We start from the raw sequence: 19,554 nt of genomic DNA, 5'->3' as shown, positions 1-19,554 counted from the left end.
ATTTTATTTAGTCCCTAAACTTTAAAAATAAAAAAATAAAAATAAATAAAATAAAAAACATAATTGAGTTTTTAATCTTTTATAATTTTTGTAATCGAGTCCACGTGGTTAATTTGTTGTGACTTCAAACCATTACAAAATTAACACAAATTTTAAAAGATCGAATATCCGATTGCAATATTTTTCGGTTTAGAAACTTGATTTAAAATTAATAAAATAAATAAATAAGAGGCCTAATAATGTATGACATCATTGTATAAACACATTAACTAGGTGCAAACAGTCGTTAGTTTAATGATTTTTTTATAAAAAAAAACTATTGTACCTAAATAAAATATTTTAAATTTAAATTAATATATTTAAGCTTTGAATCAACATTACATGTAAAAACTTTTGATCCATTCTTGTGCAGGAACGAATGCCCATTTTACTTAACCCCGTCCCCCACCCCCTCAAAACCCAAAAAAAAAAAAAAACTAACAAATTTTGTAAAATAACATTAAAATAAAAATATTATCAATTCATGTAGATAATAGTAACATGTAAAAGTAAAGCTGATTGACATTTATGATATTTAAAAACAATGTTTACCGTCTTAGGTTTACGTTTATGTTCTTGAATTGTTCTGAAACATGTATAATTGTGAATATTTTCTATAAAAAATAATATTTATTATAAGATCATTTTTTTTTTGTAAGCTGGCTCCCCCAATCCTATCTATCTGGCTCCATCCGTAACCAAATAATAAATAACAAAACCTACTAAAAGTCACAGAACTCATGAACGAATTCCCGATTGTCAGCTGAAATCTGATGTCATAATGGTCTGGAAAAAGAAGACCCTTAAATTACAAGGATACAACCAACAGCATAGTGCTGTACAGGGCTATATATTTAATCATTTCCTACTCTTTATTTTTTTTACCCAAGGTTTCTCCTTGATTTCTGTTAGCACTGGACACATGAATTGCAAATGTGCCGGCACACAGGAGAAAACGATTCGGTTAAAAGATGTTTAAAGGAGAAAAACGATCCTCAATTTACATAATTTTCTCTGTATCCTAGAAAGCATATGATACGAGGGCAAAAGCACCAAGGACTCTGAAAAGTAAGGAGGTCAGAAATAGAACAAACGAGTCCCTTGCAATGCAACAACCACCGCTATAATATAATCCCAACTAGCCTAACAAGAATCTGAACACGTCACTTAAAGAAATTATCCCTTCCACACGCTTGCTGCCAGCCTCCACAACCACGAGTCTCCTAACCCCTGTGTGAGTAAAGTGAAGGAAATAAGTGAACCAAGACACTAGTGTCAATCTTTTAACCAAGAAAGCAGGAGCTTCTTAGTAAAGAAAATAATACCAGGATTAGCCAACCGCACCATCACTTCGTACAATGAATCAGATCTCAAACACATGTGACATCTGTGGCCGTGATAAAGCCCATAAGGTGAATTTGCATCTTGTCCCAAAAGCAATGCCTACAACCATAAGTACAAATATTTAGATCCAGTTTCTGCTAACAAACAAATGCAATATCCATCACGTGGTATTTACCTGATGAATACTAATTTCATCGACAGATATCCGAGCATAAGCTTTATCTTTGGCCAATGCAGTAATATCACTGAAAAGAAAATAGGCACATTTTCATATATCTTGAGGAAACCTTTGAAAGTATACATGTGAAAATCATACACGTGGGGCAGAAAAAGGGGAAGAAATGGAAATACTACCTTCTTGAATACATGTCAAGCAATGAATCATTATCATCCACAATCGGTATTGAGCTAACATCAGCTGCAAAGAGAAAACATATTTGCTAAACAAATGTAACTAAGGTAATTATGTGGTACACTGTATATTATTATGTACTTGAGAATAAGGGTAACAATAAATCATTGTATTAGTTGATTTCGGTATAAAGAATATCTTTTTGCTGCATAGTTTGACACAGATTCCAATACGCATCTGTTTTACTCTCAACAATATACACAAAGGATACAGAAAGCTAGATAAAAATTACAATGCAAGCATTCTGACTTTTGCAACACTATTAATACTATGTACTAAATCATGAAAAAAAGAAGGGGGAAAAAAATCAGTTTCCATGGCAGCTATTCACTAAATATTATCCCTCTTGCCAAAAACAAAATAACAATCATAAATATGTTCATGAAATGACACTTTAATTTGGAAAATTCTAAGTGAAACATTGTACCATTCGATACACTAGCCATTGAAACTTAAGTTTTTTTATATTTTCAGATTTGAGTCCAACATGCAAAATATTTGTCAAACAAATTGATTGTTTCAATTGGTTTGTGTACAAATGAAAGGTTCGCCATGTGTGCACAAACCTCCCCTTCAATTGTGTGTTCCCTATCTTAATTGATATTGAAAGAAATACCCTTGGAGTGAATTTGAAGTGGGAACCCTTCGAGAAAAAAATTGTAGGGGGGAACAAACATAACTAACCAACCAGATCAAACACAAGAATGATCACCTTGAACAAACATAGACAGAGCAGCACCAACAGAAGCATTTGGGCTCAGCATTGCTAGTGGCCGTCCATTTGGATCCCCAACTTTAGGCATCCATGTACCCAAAGGTATTGAACCCACAGGAAGTTGAAGAATGGGCAAAGAACTCAAGGAATGTTTAAAATGCCTGCATATACCTGAAAATTAAGTCCATACATGAGTTCCAACTTCCAATCATTTATCTATAACTATAACCAGTTGACCCAGAATCTTACTTTTTAGTATTCCTGATAGGGATGCAAGATGTAGCAGTTGAGGAAATGAACCATCCTCTGAAGAAGAATGGATGATAGGAACGGTTGAAACCTTGTTTTGCAAAACCTTCAAAGCCACATCTTTTAGACATTCATGGGGTCCAGCCTGAAGATTAAGGGGGAGGAGTGGACAGCAAAAAGTCCAATCAGAAAAGACTCAAGCTCACCTCCAGTCCTTTTATAGATGGAGGGGAAATCTAGAAACAAAATCAGAATGAAGCTCTAGAGTAAATGCAATTTCTTCAACTACATATGTTAAATCATCATCAAGTATATGAATGCAAAAGAAGCCATGGCGATTTATATTAAACAAAATACTAAGCAGTATATAACAAAAGAAAAAACCAGCAACTGGGAAAAGCAATGGAGCAGAAGCATGACCTAATTAATTGATAAGAGAAAATCACGAGAAAATCTACATCTGAATATTTCTAGAAATATACCAAAGGATCGTGAAATGGTAGCTGACCAGTTCACTAAAAACTAGGTGCTCCTTTTATGGGGAATACAACAACAAAAAGCCTCATACCACTAGGTGAAATCAGCTACATATCGGTTAAAGATCAAATTATCAGGGAGATTGGTCACCATGAGGTCACTCTCAACAATTTCCTCCAATGTCCTCCTAGGTCTCCCTCTCCCCGTTTTAACAAGGTTGAAAACCATGCAATCTATTCATGTCGCTGGTGATTCTAGTGGCTTTTTTTTTTTTTGCACATGTCCAAATCACCTTAACCGAGTTTGTCATTTTTTCATCAATCAGTATCATACCAGTATCTCCTCGTATACAATTATTCCACATCATGTCCTTCCTTGGGTGACTACAATCCATTTTTACACTCATTTTCACATCCACCTTTTTTCTCGTTCCTCCTTTAAAGTCTAACATTCATTACCATAACATATACCTGAACATATAGTGGTATAATAAGTTTTTCCTTTGAGCTTGGCAGGTACTTCATGATCACAACTAGTTAATTTTATGAAGAATACTGGAGAAAAAACACATATACGACCATAGAAGAGAAAACTCAAAAAGAACAAGAAGCTGCCTAAAACATTCATGCCTGAATGGGTGATCTTTTGTTAATAGGAAAGTATTGTTTCTTGAAACCACTTTAAGAGGGAAGGGAAAAAAACTTCTGAAAGAATAAAAAATGCTGTTTGCACTTTTTCTAAGAGCTAAAAATTTTTAACTAAAGCAATAAACATACTGTGTAAACACTTCAGCTTCAGCAAAAAGCTCATCCAAAGTCCAAACACTAAAAATTGGCAGTCAGAAAAATATCTGTTGGGCTAGAGCCAACTATTAGATCAAAGGAAGTCCAAAAAAATAAACATTTAAAAATATTAGCAAAAAGTCTTAATTTGCCAATGTTTCACATTCACATAAGTTTTGGGGTAGTCAATAGCCATCCAAGCCATAATGTGGCTCCACCCTTGGCTTCCACTTAAGGCTCAAATCCTAAAAAGATAGCATAGCAATACTTAGGTCTCCTACAGGCTGCAACTAGCTATAAAAGAATCCTTTTCCCCATCCACCACAACACGAGAAGGAAATGAAACTTAAAGTAGTTGATAGTATTCCATAATAAAACAGGGAAATTCTCATTCACATATACTGCAACATGTTTATCATCTCCCTACAACACTTCCTATATATGACTATTGCATACATTTTAGACACATGACAAAAACAAACTTTTGTTTCTAAATTCTAGTCTGATTTCTAAAATAAGATACTGTTTCGCTGCTTTTTGTTCACATATGTACGCATGTATGTGCACACAATCTCAGTTTGGTTCAGTACACATTCTTTGGCTTGAAAGCTCAGGCCATGAACTAAAATTGTACATTTTTTTCTTAAAATCAAACCAAATGAAACTCATGCACCAAAAAAATGTAAATTGAACCAGTGGTATATACCTACATCTAAAATGTCTTACAAGATATTCATATTGTCTAGGACTTAATACTCATCAATTATGTTGCAAATGTATTCCTGAATATGTCACAGGTTACAACCCTGAACATGTAAAATGTTGACAATCTTACACAGTATGATATTGGAAGAATAACTTAGAAAACATGAAAATTTTATCACAACTTCTGATGAGCACTTACATGAACAAATCGCCAAGGATATGATCCCCCATTACTATCAAGTGTTCTGTATTGTTGTAATTTTCCCTCTTTCCAGGCTGCGATAGTATGAGTCTCGAGTTGTTCTTGAGTCAGATTTGAACCATGACTCCCCAGCTGAAATTATGCTTGTTACACAACTATTGAATTCACAGAAATACGCACCATGCATTCCATTATAACAGTAGGCTATGAATCATATATTAGATACTCAAAAAAGTAACAATGAACAATCAAGATGTCGACAAGAAGGTTCTTAAACCACATACATATGTAACATTGGAGGAACAAGACGATATCTGCCTAAGACATAAGCATCAGAGATTCCAGAATGGAAATACTTGTAAAGCTCTCTCCTTAAAAAAAATATCTTTTAATATTTCATATTAGCACAAATTATCTAATAGCAATTCCATAAATGATTTATTATTAGCCTAAAACCCATTTGTGCCTAGCTGTTAAGTAGCTTAAAATATCAATGCTATAAAATTACTATTTGTACGGTGCAAATCATGACTTTTACCAAAAACTGGCACAGGAGAGTTGCATAAATGATTTATTCCCCACAAACCTCTTTCAATATTAGAATGAAGTCCATTGCACTAAGGACTCCAACGAACTGGCTCCTGCAAAAATCCCATAGTGGTGCCATAGATACACCCTGAAAGCAGATTGCATTACAATTCATACAAGGTAACAACTCAGACATGCAGATGGGCATTCCTTCCATGGACATGGGTGTGTGCCCTCATGTAAATCGAAAGGGATAAAAAAAAGTCATGGTAATAAATGGAGTAGAGAAGCGGGGAAAACCTGTTCATATAGAACATGGAATGCTTGTTTAACTGGTAAATTCATATCCAAGGCAATGATCTGCAATTGTAACAAACCAATCAAGAAAAATGAGCTAAAACAAAATAAATTTCAAATTCTTATTGAATGAGGAGAGGGAAAATTGAGAAGGTAGAAATATTCAAACCTTCCCTGACTCTGGAAGCAAATCATATGCAGTATGTGTGGATAGGAATTCGGATATACGGTGGCGAGAGGCCTCCAGATCAGACACAGGCATCCTGGGATTAGCTTCCTGGGTAAAAAAGTGTTGCATTTGAAATAAGATTATATACAAGAAAAATTAAGATATCTAATTTTTCAAAGCAAAAAGAAGACTAGAAGATTCAAGACTTTTCAGCATCATTTTTTTTTCATTTGTATCAAAAAGTTATCATAGAGGGAATAAAGGAACTTTACACACAGCCACAGCCACACATTACGAGTGTGTTGGATAATTATTTCTTCTAAATACCTGATAAATCTACCTTACAGTTAACTCTGACTTTAGTAATATATTAAACTGGAATTTTACAGTCACATGTATAGAACTACAAATGCATACATTTTTTTTGCATGAAATGAACCCCACGTTGAAGACAACAATAATCAAACTTATGTTAAAAACATAGCATTAGTGATGCAAGGGAGAATCCACTCCGAAAAGCAAGTCTGTAAAGAGGGGAGAGCCTTTATATATTATATGGAAATTCAGTTGCTACCACAGAGCCAATGTGGGATTCAAGCTCCTGTGTCATTTCTTTAGTGTTGGAAAGAAAAGTCCATTCACACAGGAGGAGTCAAGCTCCTGTGTTGATTAGAATACTATACAAACACTTGAATATAACAATAGCAAACAGGGAAAAAGCGAGAAGGGAGAAGAAACTTACCATATTGTCAACCTCCATGTGGGATCTACCAGGTGCTTCAGTATTTAAGGCAGGTAAGATATCTGGTTCTCTAAATAAACACATAGTATTGACTACTCCATGGGTCCCACTTACAGATGGCTGCTGCTCATCATGCCGCCATTCACCATCTACATTAAATTTGTACTGCACATAATTGGAAACAATATTATTACTGTCAGTGTGAATCAATTATCCTTGCCATATTGCGGAGCAGTATTTTAATATTTCCTAAAATATCAGATATCATATCAACAAGGTGAATTATATCAAACATACTAACACTGTGCGTGAATGTAAGGACAGTAAAATACTGCACAGATAAATGGAATATAAAATTATTATCTACTTGTTAGCGCATGTCATAATGGAACATTTCATAAAAATTAGCATAAACAAATCTAAATGTGACGATAAAATTGTAAGCATATAAGTTATCCTAATCAATATTTGTTCCATTATAAAACAAAATACAAACCCAACCTACCATATATTTTCAAACTTTTTTTTATGTGTACAATAGTCGCACTGAGGTTAGAAGTGACTTAGAATCTATGACTTCATGCTTACTATCCCAATCTCTCCACCACTAGGCCGACCCTAGTGATTCTCCCTTTTTTTTTTCAATCTAGTAATCAAAATTTTTAGATCTCCTGCAAAAACGAAATTATTTTGCATGGTCAACTAGATGCTTCAAAAAAATTTAGATCTCCTGCAATAACAAAATTTTGCATGGTATCATGATATCATCGAGTACATCATTACTCATTAGTCTAATCTACCATCTAGTTGACCAACCATCCTGCTTCTGAGAAAACAAGCTTGCATGACTTCCTCCATGGTAAAAATGACACAAATTACTCAAATGTTGTCATTTCAATTCCAACCATCAATGTTTACTCATTCACTCATTCCAACAACTCCAACAGGGGCAAGACCAACTCTCATGCCTTCCATGAAGGCCATGCCAAATTTTTACCCATCAATTAGTGATGCAAAACAAACCCCAAATGAAAGCTGAAAATCATCATGAAGCTCCTTATTCCTTTCTGCAAAATCTAAATTAAAATCACAACCACACAAGTTGAGTCTTAAAGTAATTAATTTACAAGCTCACTCCTCCTTTTGGTTTTCATTTTCCTGGCAACATGGACACAAACACAATTTGACGAGCTGGTTCCCATACACTGACCATCAGGCACATACATACATACAAGTAAACAAAGTAAAAGCATCTATCACACAAGGGATCATTTCCTCATGTTAGCCAACCAAATTCAGAGGCCAAACAACCTGATGATGTCCCGGCATTAAGTTACAGACAACTTGAAACACAGCAGGGCATCCCTCCATCGGAGACATAGCTATATGGTCCGACCATCTGTGTACATACAAGTCACCATTAGTAAATTAATTCCCATTCCTAACACTAGAAAAATGAGAAACCACAAAAACAATCACATCTATCACGCTGCATGACAAAGAAGAAGGATCATAACAGCAAGTAGCGTTTTAATAAGTAACGGAATACCTCGTGAAGGAACCACTAAGAAACACCCTGGTTCCCCCATAAGGCCAAACAAAGCGCTGAGGAATCAAAACTCCACTCCCCTCACTTGCCGTATCCGCAACTGAAGCAAACATTTCCCCCAGAAATTCGACCCCTAAAATTCAGAGCAACTCTCGAACTTGGAACAGAGGCACGAATCTGAACAACCAACGACGGGAATCCTCGGAGCAGAGGACCCCCTCTCCTCAAGAACGGAACATGCAGTGCACCTTCACAATCAACACCACACTCCTAATTGCAATAATAGCGAAAACACGAGCAATGTTAATCGAAACCTCTTGATCGACAATTGACCACCTGAAAAATCAACGAATTAGAGTGACGTCAATTGGAAAAACAAAAAAGAGTAATCCAAAGCACCATTGAGTTCCGAAAGGTGAGTACAATTTGTGTGCAATCCGTGACGGAAAAATGCGCGGAATTAGCAGAAAGGGATTTAGGTCAAAAAGGGGAGAGAGAAAACGATGTATGTGATGCAGCGAGAGAGAATGGAGGAGGGCGGAAGCACTAATTAAATATAAATGATTAAAAAGTAAATAATAAAAATGGAGGCAGAGGCAGAGAATAAAGGGAGAGAGAAGAGAAAACAGAGGGAACACAAATGCAATGCAGTGGGCAGTAATTATGATTTTTGTGATTCAGATTCAAACACACCCCCAAACACAATTTATACAATATTTCCATTTATTAATTCCACACTTTTTCTTAAATAATTATTGATTTTAATTTATAGAGACCATAGAGTTCCAAAAACAAAATAATAATATACTTCATTAGATATATATAATTTAGTTATTACATGTCTGAACATTGTCAATTTAGTGTTTATGTCTTACATTAACCTTTAACTTTTATTTGGTCTCTATATATACGTAGGAAATTCTTAGTTTGGTCTTCATACTAAGACTGAGTTAGGAATGTATTATTCGTTCATTAGATCAAATTAAGTACTAAATTAAGAATGTATAAGAGATTTAATGTAACAAAAATTAAGTCGATAACATGTATGCATATAAACACGTTTAATAAATTTGTTATTGTTAGTATAAAAATCAATTTGAGAAATTACAACACATACAAAGAACATAATTATACATTTAATTAATATACTTTTTTATCGCAATCAATATACTTTTATTTGATAGATATCACATATATTTTTTAAACTAATAAATGTTATTTAAATCAAATAAAATTACTATTACCCACACGTTCTCTTTATGAACATTTAATAAAGCTGTCGGAACTTAAAATCAAACTCATTTAGTGAACTAACATATTTTTACGTCAATTAATTTGTGCGTTAAAAATAAATAAATAAATAATGCAATTTGAAACTTTAAATTAACATATATAGAAAGGTTTAAAAAATATATGAAATTTTTATCAATTATTACCCTGTTTAATAATTTTTAATTAAGTAAATTTTTCAAAATATATTATTAGACTAATAATTTATTATGTCTATATTATATATATATAATTTTATATTAATCTAAATTGATTTAATACTTCATTATTATATAACAGATTTATTGTAGTATATACATTTTAAAATATACTAAAATATGAATATTTTAAATATTTTTAAATTATTGTTCAACTTTAATAAAATTCTATATAAACATATAAGGTGATATTACGTTATAATTTAACGACTGGATTGACAAAATTTACATTTAGTTAAAAATTATTTAACAGTGTAATAGTTGGTAAAAATTACATCAATGTCATTTGAACTCTCCTCATATGTGTAAAGAGAGAGACAAAAAATGATCCACTTATTCTAAAAGTAAGTTTAAGTAAACTTATTTTATTTAATAACTCGTGTTTTACATCAAATTTCAACGATCTAATCATTAAATTAAAATTTCTTAACACATAAATAAGTCTATAAATTTTTTAAAAAATTGAAAACTAAATAATACTTTATTTTGTCAATTCAAATCTATATAAAACATATTACCAAAATTGTTCACCGGTGGCAATTGAATCTTGGTAATATCTTGCCATATTTTTGTAATTAGTAAACATTACAATGATGGTAACAAATATCAAATTTAAGACTTTATGCATATTATATCAACTATAACATCTTAATAAAAATATTATTGCCGACACATTCTCTTTATAACATTTAATAAAGCTAAATATAATCGAAACTCAAAGTCAAACTCATTTAGTGAGCTAACTTACTTTTATATCAATAAATTCGCACATTAAAAAATGATGCAATTTTAATTTTTAAAATATATATGTGTATGTATGTATATATATATATATATATACATGTGTATGTATATGTGTATGTGTATGTACGGATGGTAACGGGGCGAGTCGGGTACGAGTTTCATGATACTCGTTCCCGTCCTTGCAAGTCAAACTTATCCACGTCTCCGTACCCGTACTCGTCGGGTATGTGATTTTCATCATCATCCTCGTCCCTGCCGAATATCGGCTATACCTGTACCCGTACCCGTACCGTAAAAAAATTTATTTTTTATTTTTTATAAAAAAATGATATTTTTAAATTATTTTTTTATTATATTATAATTATAATTAAGTTATTTTTCTATCTTATATTATAATAAATAATCACACATAAAAAAATATTAAAATTATTTAATATAGTTAAATTGAAAGTGGGTATTAAATTAAAAATGAAAACGGGGACGGGGACGGGACGGGTAAGTACATACTCGTACTCGTACCTGTACCCGATTTAAAGTATCGGGTTTTACCCGTACCCGGTCAAACCGGGTATTTCCCGTCAAAGTCAGGACAGGTTCGAGTATTACCCGTGGGTACGGGTATATTTGTCATCCCTATGTGTATGTGTATATGTGTGTGTGAAGAGAGAGAGGAAAGATCCACTAACTCCAAGAAAAAGTCTACCTACACTTATTCTACCTAATGATTTATATTTTACATCAAATTTAAATGATTAAACCATTGAATTAAAAAATCTTAATACATAGATCAAGTATGCAAATTATTCTAAAAGTTGAAAATTATTTGATACTCCATTTTATTAATTCAAATCAACATATAAAATATTTTTATGATTATCCATCGATTTAAATTAATAAAACAAAGTATTAAATAGTTTTCAAAATTTTTAAAATCTTATAGACTTATATATGCATTAATAATTTTTAATTCATCATTTTGATCATTAAAATTTGACATAGAATATAAATTATTGAGTATAATAAGTATTTATAACATCTTAATAAAATTACTACTGTCGACACGTTCTCTTTATGAACATTTAATAAAATTGAATATAGTCAAAACTTAAAAACTCATTGATTGAGCTAACACGCTTTTGTGCCAATCAATTCATACCTTAAAAGATAAAAAGATAATGTAGTATGAACCTTTAAATTAATATATATATATATATATATATATATATATATTATTGAAATTATCCATTAATGGTAATCAGAACTTAGTAATATTGTCATATTTTTGTAATCAATAAGAATAACAATGACAATAACAAAGATCAAACCTACAACTTTGTGCATATTACATCAATCTATAACATCTTGTTAAAAGTAAGAGTTATTGAATGAAATATTGTGTTGCGGGTTATTTAAGTTTTTGTGCTAATCGAATGTTGAGAGTGAAGTCTAAGCTATGCTTAGCAATGTTAAATATCAAACTTTGTTTGGTAATTTGTAAAGTCTACACTTTGTCAGGAAAGGGTTAAGTCAATTTGTTGCATAACCATGAATCATTTATGTGTTGTGTTGCTATATAGAATCCATGTATTTATATATCTTTTTGTTTAGATGTATTGGTTTATAAATCCAATTAGGAGGGTTATTAGCCCAAAGGGTTTTAACTTAGGGAAGCATGTTATTAACATGCGTGATAAGCGTTAACTATGGTCAATTATGAAATATTGGCTAGCTCGTATGAATCTTTGTCGTAACTAGTAAAAGTGAATGTTTAATTACTCATTATCACATCCATATAAAATTAAGAATACAAAAATTCATATATAAAGTGTTTTGAGTTGTGTATTGAAGTGTGTTTGTGTCGTGTATTTTAGTTTTCTATTTGATTTTTTTATATGTGCTTTAACATGTATAAAATGTATTCGCACACCTTTATTGTTTGTTATTTGGGGTAAATGACATGTCTAGGTGAGCATGTTGGATAGGATGATATTGCAAAAGATGAAACTTAAGTTTCATTTATTTAATATTATGAGATGATGTCATTAGTTATTGTTCCTACCGTAAGTCCGTTAGACCGTCACAGTTTTGTCCTTTAAAAGGCGTCTCAGTGGGTTAAGAAAGGAGGGTGTTTATAAACTACCCTTAGCCTCGACTCTTAGGCGATGTGATCCTTTAAAAGGCGTCTCGGTGGGTTAAGAAGGGAGGGTGTTTATAAACTACCCTTAGCCTCGACTCCTAGGCAATGTGGAACTTTTAGGCATAACGGAACAAGTCCCTCAGTCGATGCTAAGGGGCAAGAGTGGCCTAGGCCCTCCTTCTAGCGCCAAATGTTCCTACATTAAGTTCGCTGTCATCGTTAGGATGACCGCACCCGAGGTATTGTCCGCTTTGACACTCGTTGGGCCGTCACGATTTTGTCCTTTAAAAGGCGCCTTGGTGGATTAAGGAGAGAGGGTGTTTATAAACTACCCTTAACATCGACTCTTAGGCGATGTGGGACTTTAAGACATACTGGAACAGTTATGATATCAAGATAGGGAATTTAATTATTTTAATTATTTTTATAAATGTGTTTTTACTTAAAGTAATTATCATAGTTTTAATTTGTTTTGCATTTTAATGTCTAATTATTTTTTATATTTATATTTCTTTATTACCAAAGTTTTATTCGGCATTGAATGGTGAATGTGAATTCTTTTATCCACATTTAGAATAATGATTTTAATTATGAATGATTGTCTTTTATTATTATTTTTTTTAGATTAAATCATTTTGAGGTAAAAGAGTATCATACAATTTCACCAGTAAACCGATTTAAGTAGTTTAAGTTTGCCATAAAAAAATATAATTTAATTATATTGATGTTTTATATTATTATTTGAGTATAAATTATTGTAAATAATAAGAGTGTCAACTTTTGTAATATTTTAAAATATATGTATAATATATTTTAATTTGTCGATGATATGAAATGTTTTATTATAATAATATATAAAAAGATGATATCGTAAATAAATATGTTTTACTGTTCTTAATAGTATTAAACATCTAAAATTTTCAAAGAGTTTAATTTTGATATAATCAATATAATTTTTTTACATAAATTAATTAAAGTTATGTTAAATATTAGCTAATTTGCGTATATCAACAGTATCTATAATTTATATTATATTATTTTTCACACTTTTATTTCAATATACATATATGTAGATTTGTTATTTTAATAAATATTATTATATTTTATTATAATTTAAAATTAAATATTATATTATATGGTTAATTATGCTATAATTTTTCAAATTTGAGGTATGTATTTTTTGGTATCTAAAATTTAAAATTTGTACTTTTAGTCTCTAAATATAAAAAATTATTATTTTGGTCTATCAAATTTAAAATGTCATTTTGATATTGTAATTTCAAAAAATATTGTTTATATATTATTTGCCAAATTTAAAATACATGTTTTATTTTATAAAATAAAAAATAAAAAATATGATTTTGATCTTTATACTCAAATGTCATAAATAGATTTGTTGCACACATTTTTTTTACTATTATTATTCTCAGTAAGAATATCACATTGAACCTGTAAGACCCGTACCTCTCACTCCTAAAAACCCTTCCCTTCTCATTTTTCATCTCTTCCTTCACTTTACTCCATCCCATTCTTTTTCTCAAACTTCCTTGTGGTGATTGTTGTGTTTGTAAGTGTTGGGTATCAGAAAGAATGAGCGGAATGCGAAAGCACCGGATCAAGTTAATTAGAGATAGAGCGAAGTAAGTAGAGAGACAAGAAAAATAAATACACACCAAGTTTACGTGGAAACTCCAAAGACGGAGAAAAAACCACGGGCGATCAAGAGCAAGATAATTCCACTATGTAGAAATAGGAGAGTACAAAAAGTTCTCTAATATCATGAGAACAAAGAGATAATCTCTCAAATATAGACTAAAAATACTCTCTTGAATCTTTCCTCTCTATGTATGATTTTTCTCAAGTGTGTAGATTGCTGAATCAATTGCAATTTGCTCCAAATGCTTGATGCCTTATATAGGCATTGAGAAGAAGCGTATGCACCCAGAATAAGGAAACCTGGAACAAAACAAGGAGCAAAAAAGAGGAAACCATGCATAGAATCATGGCCTAAAATCAAGGAAACGTGTTTTCCTTAAAACAGGAAATATGGAAGAAATTTGTGCCATAACTTTACAATCTCCACCTTGGCTCAAATTTAATAAGTTGCTCATCGCCAGATAAAGCCCCAGAGGGGCAATCATTTGTTGTAGAGACCAACCAAGCCCAAACAATGCTGAAACTTGGCATTCGGAAGTGGCTTAGTAAGCATATCTGCTGGATTCTCAGATGTATGTACCTTTTGTAGTAGAACTTCACCAATAGTAACAATATCTCGGATAAAGTGATGTTTAACATCTATGTGTTTGGTCTTGTCGTGGTAACGACTATTCTTAGTCAAATGAATGGCACTCTGACTATCACAAAATACAGTAAGAACATCTTGTGTGAGACCAAGTTCTTTGACCAAACCTCGGATCCAGAGAGCCTCTTTCACACCCTCTGTTGCTGAAACATATTCTGCTTCTGTTGTAGATAATGCTGCAATAGATTGAAGTGAAGCTTTCCAACTGATAGCAGAATTACAGAGAGTAAAAATGTAGCCAGAAAGAGATCTTCTTCTATCAAGATCACCACCATAATCCGAATCAACAAAACCTGCAACATTATTAGTTGTAGCTTTGTTTCTGTCAAACACCAAGCCAATATTACTAGTACCTTTAAGATACCGAAAAATCCATTTTACAGCACTCCAGTGATCCTTTCCAGGATTATGCATGTATCGGCTCACCATGCTAACAGCATATGCTAAATCAGGTCTAGTGCACACCATAGCATACATTAAACTGCCAACTGCACTAGCATATGGAACGTGTGACAAACGCTCCATCTCTTCTTTTGTTTGTGGGCAAAGGTCTGAAGATAACTTGAAATGTGCAGCAAGTGGAGTAGAAACAGGTTTACAATTATTCATATTAAATCTGTCAAGTAATCTCTCAATATATTTTTGTTGAGATAAGAATAATTTACCAACTTGTCGATCTCTATGAATCTCCATGCCAAGAATTTTCTTAGCTGCACCTAATTCCTTCATCTCAAACTCATCATTGAGTTGAGCTTTCAATTTGTTGATCAAAGACTTGTCACGTGATGCAATCAACATATCATCAACATAAAGTAACAAGTATATGAAAGTTCCATCAGGAAATTGTTGAAAATAAATACAATCATCATATTTACTCCTGGAATAACCTTGCCCAATCATAAAGGAATCAAATTTTTTATACCATTGTCTGGGTGCTTGCTTGAGGCCATATAAAGATTTCTTTAATTGACAAACAAGATGCTCCTTACTAGGAACAACAAATCCCTCAGGCTGATCCATATAAATTTCTTCTTCCAGCTCTCCATGTAGAAAAGCTGTCTTTACATCAAGTTGCTCTAATTCTAAATCAAACAGAGCAACAAAAGCAAGCAAAATACGAATGGAAGTATGACGAACAACAGGTGAGAAAATCTCATTAAAGTCAATACCTTCCTTTTGATAAAAGCCTTTAACGACTAATCGCGCCTTGCATCTAGGATCTTCAACCCCTGGAATGCCATCTTTCTTCTTATAGATCCATTTACACCTTAGAGGTCGTTTGCCTTTGGGGAGCTTTGTCAAATTCCAAGTGTTGTTCTTGTGAAGACTTTCAATTTCTTCATTCATAGCCACTAGCCACTTAGCAGAATCAACACAAGAAACAGCTTCACTATAGCTGGCAGGTTCAACATCATCATTTACCTCTTGTGCAATTGACAATGCATAAGCAGTCAAATTGTCATAAGTGTATCTAGCTGGCAATTTTATCTGTCTTCTTGTCCTATCTCGTGCAATGTTATATTCTTCCTGTTGCTGAATAGGATGATCATCACCATGATCATCAATGCTAGACTCAGTGGTAGAGGAAGATGGAACATCAACATTAGGAGCTACAGATTTTAACTGTAACTCCACCTTCTCGCTAGTACCTTGCAGATTATTAGTACTGGAAGAAGACACAGATGATTGTTTTCCAGAAGATAATAATGCATCCTCATTAAAAGTCACATCTCTACTAAGAATTAATCTTCGTGACTTAGACTCAGAACACCATAAACGATAACCTTTAGATTCATATGCATAACCAAGAAATATGCACTTAATAGCTCTAGGAGCTAATTTTCCATCATTAACATGTGCATATGCAGGACATCCAAAAATTCTTAAATTAGAATAATCAATAGGATTACCTGACCAAATTTCTTCTGGAATCTTGAAATTAAGTGAAGAGTGTGGAGATCGGTTGATCAAGTAGCAAGCTGTAGATGCTGCCTCGACCCACAACTCACGTTGATGCCATAACCCAGCATTTGAGAGCATACAACGAGCTCTCTCAAGGATAGTTCTGTTTAAACGTTCTGCAACACCATTCTGCTGGGGTTTACCTGGAATGGTTTTGTGTCTAGCAATACCATGATTTGCGCAGAACTCATTAAAGTCACCTTCACAGAACTCCAATCCATTATCCGTTCTGAGCTTCTTGACTTTCTTTCCTGTCTGAGTTTCAACAAGAGTTTTCCACTTCTTAAAAGTGGGGAATGTTTCATTTTTGTGCCTTAGAAAATAGACCCAGACTTTACGAGAAAAATCATCAATAATAGTCATCATATAACGGAATCCTCCATAAGATGGAACTTTAGAAGGACCCCAAAGATCAGAATGAATGTAATCAAGGGTACCTTTTGTGCGGTGAGTTGCAGTGGAGAAGCTAACTCTTTTCTGCTTCCCAAAGACACAATGTTCACAAAACTCCAACTTACCGATGCCTTGATTACCAAGGAGACCTTGCTTGCTCAGAAGGTGCATGCCTTTTTCACTCATATGGCCCAGGCGCATGTGCCATAATTTGGTGGCATCTTTATCAGACATAGAAGATGAGACAGCTGCTGATCCTGTCACTATAGATCCTTGCAAGATATACAAACTACCAATACGGTTAGCTTTTAATAAAACAATAGCACCTTTTGATACCTTTAGAACTCCACCTTCAGCTGAATACTTGCACCCAAGAGACTCTAGGGTGCCAAGAGAAATTAGATTTCGCTTCAAGTCAGGAATAAAGCGAACATTGGAAAGAGTCTTGATAGTGCCATCATGAGTCTTGATCTGAATAGTACCTATTCCTGCAATCTTGCATTGGGTGTCATTACCCATCAAGACAACACCACTATCAACAGGTTCAAGAGTGGTGAATAAGTCCTTATAAGGACACATATGAAATGTACATCCAGAATCAAGAATCCATTCAGTTTTGCTCCTCTTATCAGAAGAGACAGATATCATAACATCACCATCAGAATCAGTTTCAACATTAGCAGCTTCAGCAGGATTTTTACCTTTTTCTTGCCTTTCTTGTTTCTTTTTCAAGATAAAGCAGTCGGAGATATCATGCCCAAATTTCTTGCAATAACGACAGGTTTTGTTGGATTTACGCCCTCTGGATTTGGATCTACTTTTCTTGTTACTGGTACTCCCTTTTTCTTGAGTTCTACCCCTGACACTTAAACCCTCACCCTTGTCCTCAGAGTGGATATCAAGATCAAACTTTTCTTTGGACAACAAATTAGATTTAACATCTTCAAAGGATAAGGTATCATTGTTGCTATACAACATAATTTCTTTAAAGTGTTTATAGGTAGAAGGTAATGAGACAATCAACAAAACAGCTTTATCTTCATCATCAATTTTAATTTCAATATTTTCCAAATCCATGATAATAGAATTAAACTCATGAAGATGAGATTGAATAGGAGTACCTTCGACCATACGAATCGTATATAGTCTTTCTTTGAGACGAAGCTTGTTTGCGAGACTTTTGGTCATATAAAGAGATTCCAATTTCAGCCACAAAGCAGCAACGGTTGTTTCATTTGCTACTTCACGAAGAACCTCCTTGGACAAGCATAGTTGGATTGCTGAAAGCGCCTTTTCATCCAACTCGTCCCATTGCTCATCAGTCATGTTGACCGGCTTTTTGGCTTTTCCATCTAAAGCTTTCTTCAATCCATTATGTGTAAGAACGGCTTTCATTTGGACTTTCCAAATAGAAAAACAAATCTTGCCATCAAACTTCTCAATGTCAAATTTAGTGACGGTAGACATATTGAATCTCTAATTAAACAAGTAGCTCTGATACCACTTGTTGGGTATCAGAAAGAATGAGCGGAATGCGAAAGCACCGGATCAAGTTAATTAGAGATAGAGCGAAGTAAGTAGAGAGACAAGAAAAATAAATACACACCAAGTTTACGTGGAAACTCCAAAGACGGAGAAAAAACCACGGGCGATCAAGAGCAAGATAATTCCACTATGTAGAAATAGGAGAGTACAAAAAGTTCTCTAATATCATGAGAACAAAGAGATAATCTCTCAAATATAGACTAAAAATACTCTCTTGAATCTTTCCTCTCTATGTATGATTTTTCTCAAGTGTGTAGATTGCTGAATCAATTGCAATTTGCTCCAAATGCTTGATGCCTTATATAGGCATTGAGAAGAAGCGTATGCACCCAGAATAAGGAAACCTGGAACAAAACAAGGAGCAAAAAAGAGGAAACCATGCATATAATCATGGCCTAAAATCAAGGAAACGTGTTTTCCTTAAAACAGGAAATATGGAAGAAATTTGTGCCATAACTTTACAGTAAGTGCTGAGCAAGGAGCTAGCTGAGAGCACCGGTCCCTTCTTCCTACTTGCATTTCTATTTTTCTCCCTCTCTTCCCTGAAAGCTCGGATTCTTATTATCTGAGGTAAGGGAAGTTAGTTTTTCGTGAGGATTGGTTGTAAATGAGTTTAGGAACTCAAATGTTGCATGATTTTAGAAGATTGATGGTTGGATTGGAGAGTTCTTCGTTTTCGGGGTTTCGGGAAAATTGGGAAAAATGGGGATTTTTATGCATTTGACGGTTGCATGTTGAAAAAAAGATGGTTTTTGAGTTGTATGATGTGAATGT

The 19,554-nt window shown here is 33.2% G+C and overlaps 1 protein-coding gene across 3 annotated transcripts; it reads right to left on the bottom strand.

Annotated features, from left to right (window-relative positions):
* Positions 1 to 795: 795 nt before the first annotated feature.
* LOC109796616 (sucrose nonfermenting 4-like protein) lies at positions 796 to 8,880 on the bottom strand. 3 transcript variants are annotated; one of them, XM_020356320.3, is made up of 14 exons: positions 8,634 to 8,879; positions 8,211 to 8,546; positions 7,973 to 8,060; positions 6,662 to 6,826; positions 5,920 to 6,027; positions 5,754 to 5,813; positions 5,512 to 5,601; positions 4,923 to 5,057; positions 2,760 to 2,904; positions 2,508 to 2,681; positions 1,738 to 1,801; positions 1,559 to 1,628; positions 1,365 to 1,482; positions 796 to 1,269 (listed from the first exon to the last, which is right to left on the bottom strand). In XM_020356320.3, the coding sequence occupies exons 2-14, from the start codon at positions 8,321 to 8,323 to the stop codon at positions 1,178 to 1,180; spliced, it is 1,422 nt and encodes a 473-aa protein (XP_020211909.1). In that variant the 5' UTR covers positions 8,324 to 8,546; positions 8,634 to 8,879; the 3' UTR covers positions 796 to 1,177. The 3 variants fall into 3 exon arrangements, with proteins under 3 accessions (XP_020211909.1, XP_020211910.1, XP_029126888.1); XM_020356321.3 differs by lacking the exon at positions 8,634 to 8,879 and adding an exon at positions 7,167 to 7,332 and having other exon boundaries at positions 8,211 to 8,233; XM_029271055.2 differs by lacking the exon at positions 5,512 to 5,601 and having other exon boundaries at positions 8,634 to 8,880.
* Positions 8,881 to 19,554: the final 10,674 nt, after the last annotated feature.

The sequence above is a fragment of the Cajanus cajan genome, chromosome 6 (genome assembly GCF_000230855.2).
Source record: "Cajanus cajan strain Asha chromosome 6, NIPB_CcT2T_4, whole genome shotgun sequence".
NCBI classification, from domain to species: Eukaryota; Viridiplantae; Streptophyta; class Magnoliopsida; order Fabales; family Fabaceae; genus Cajanus; species Cajanus cajan.
Note: the sequence above shows the minus strand (reverse complement) of the source record. Positions and strands in the feature narration are given on the sequence as shown.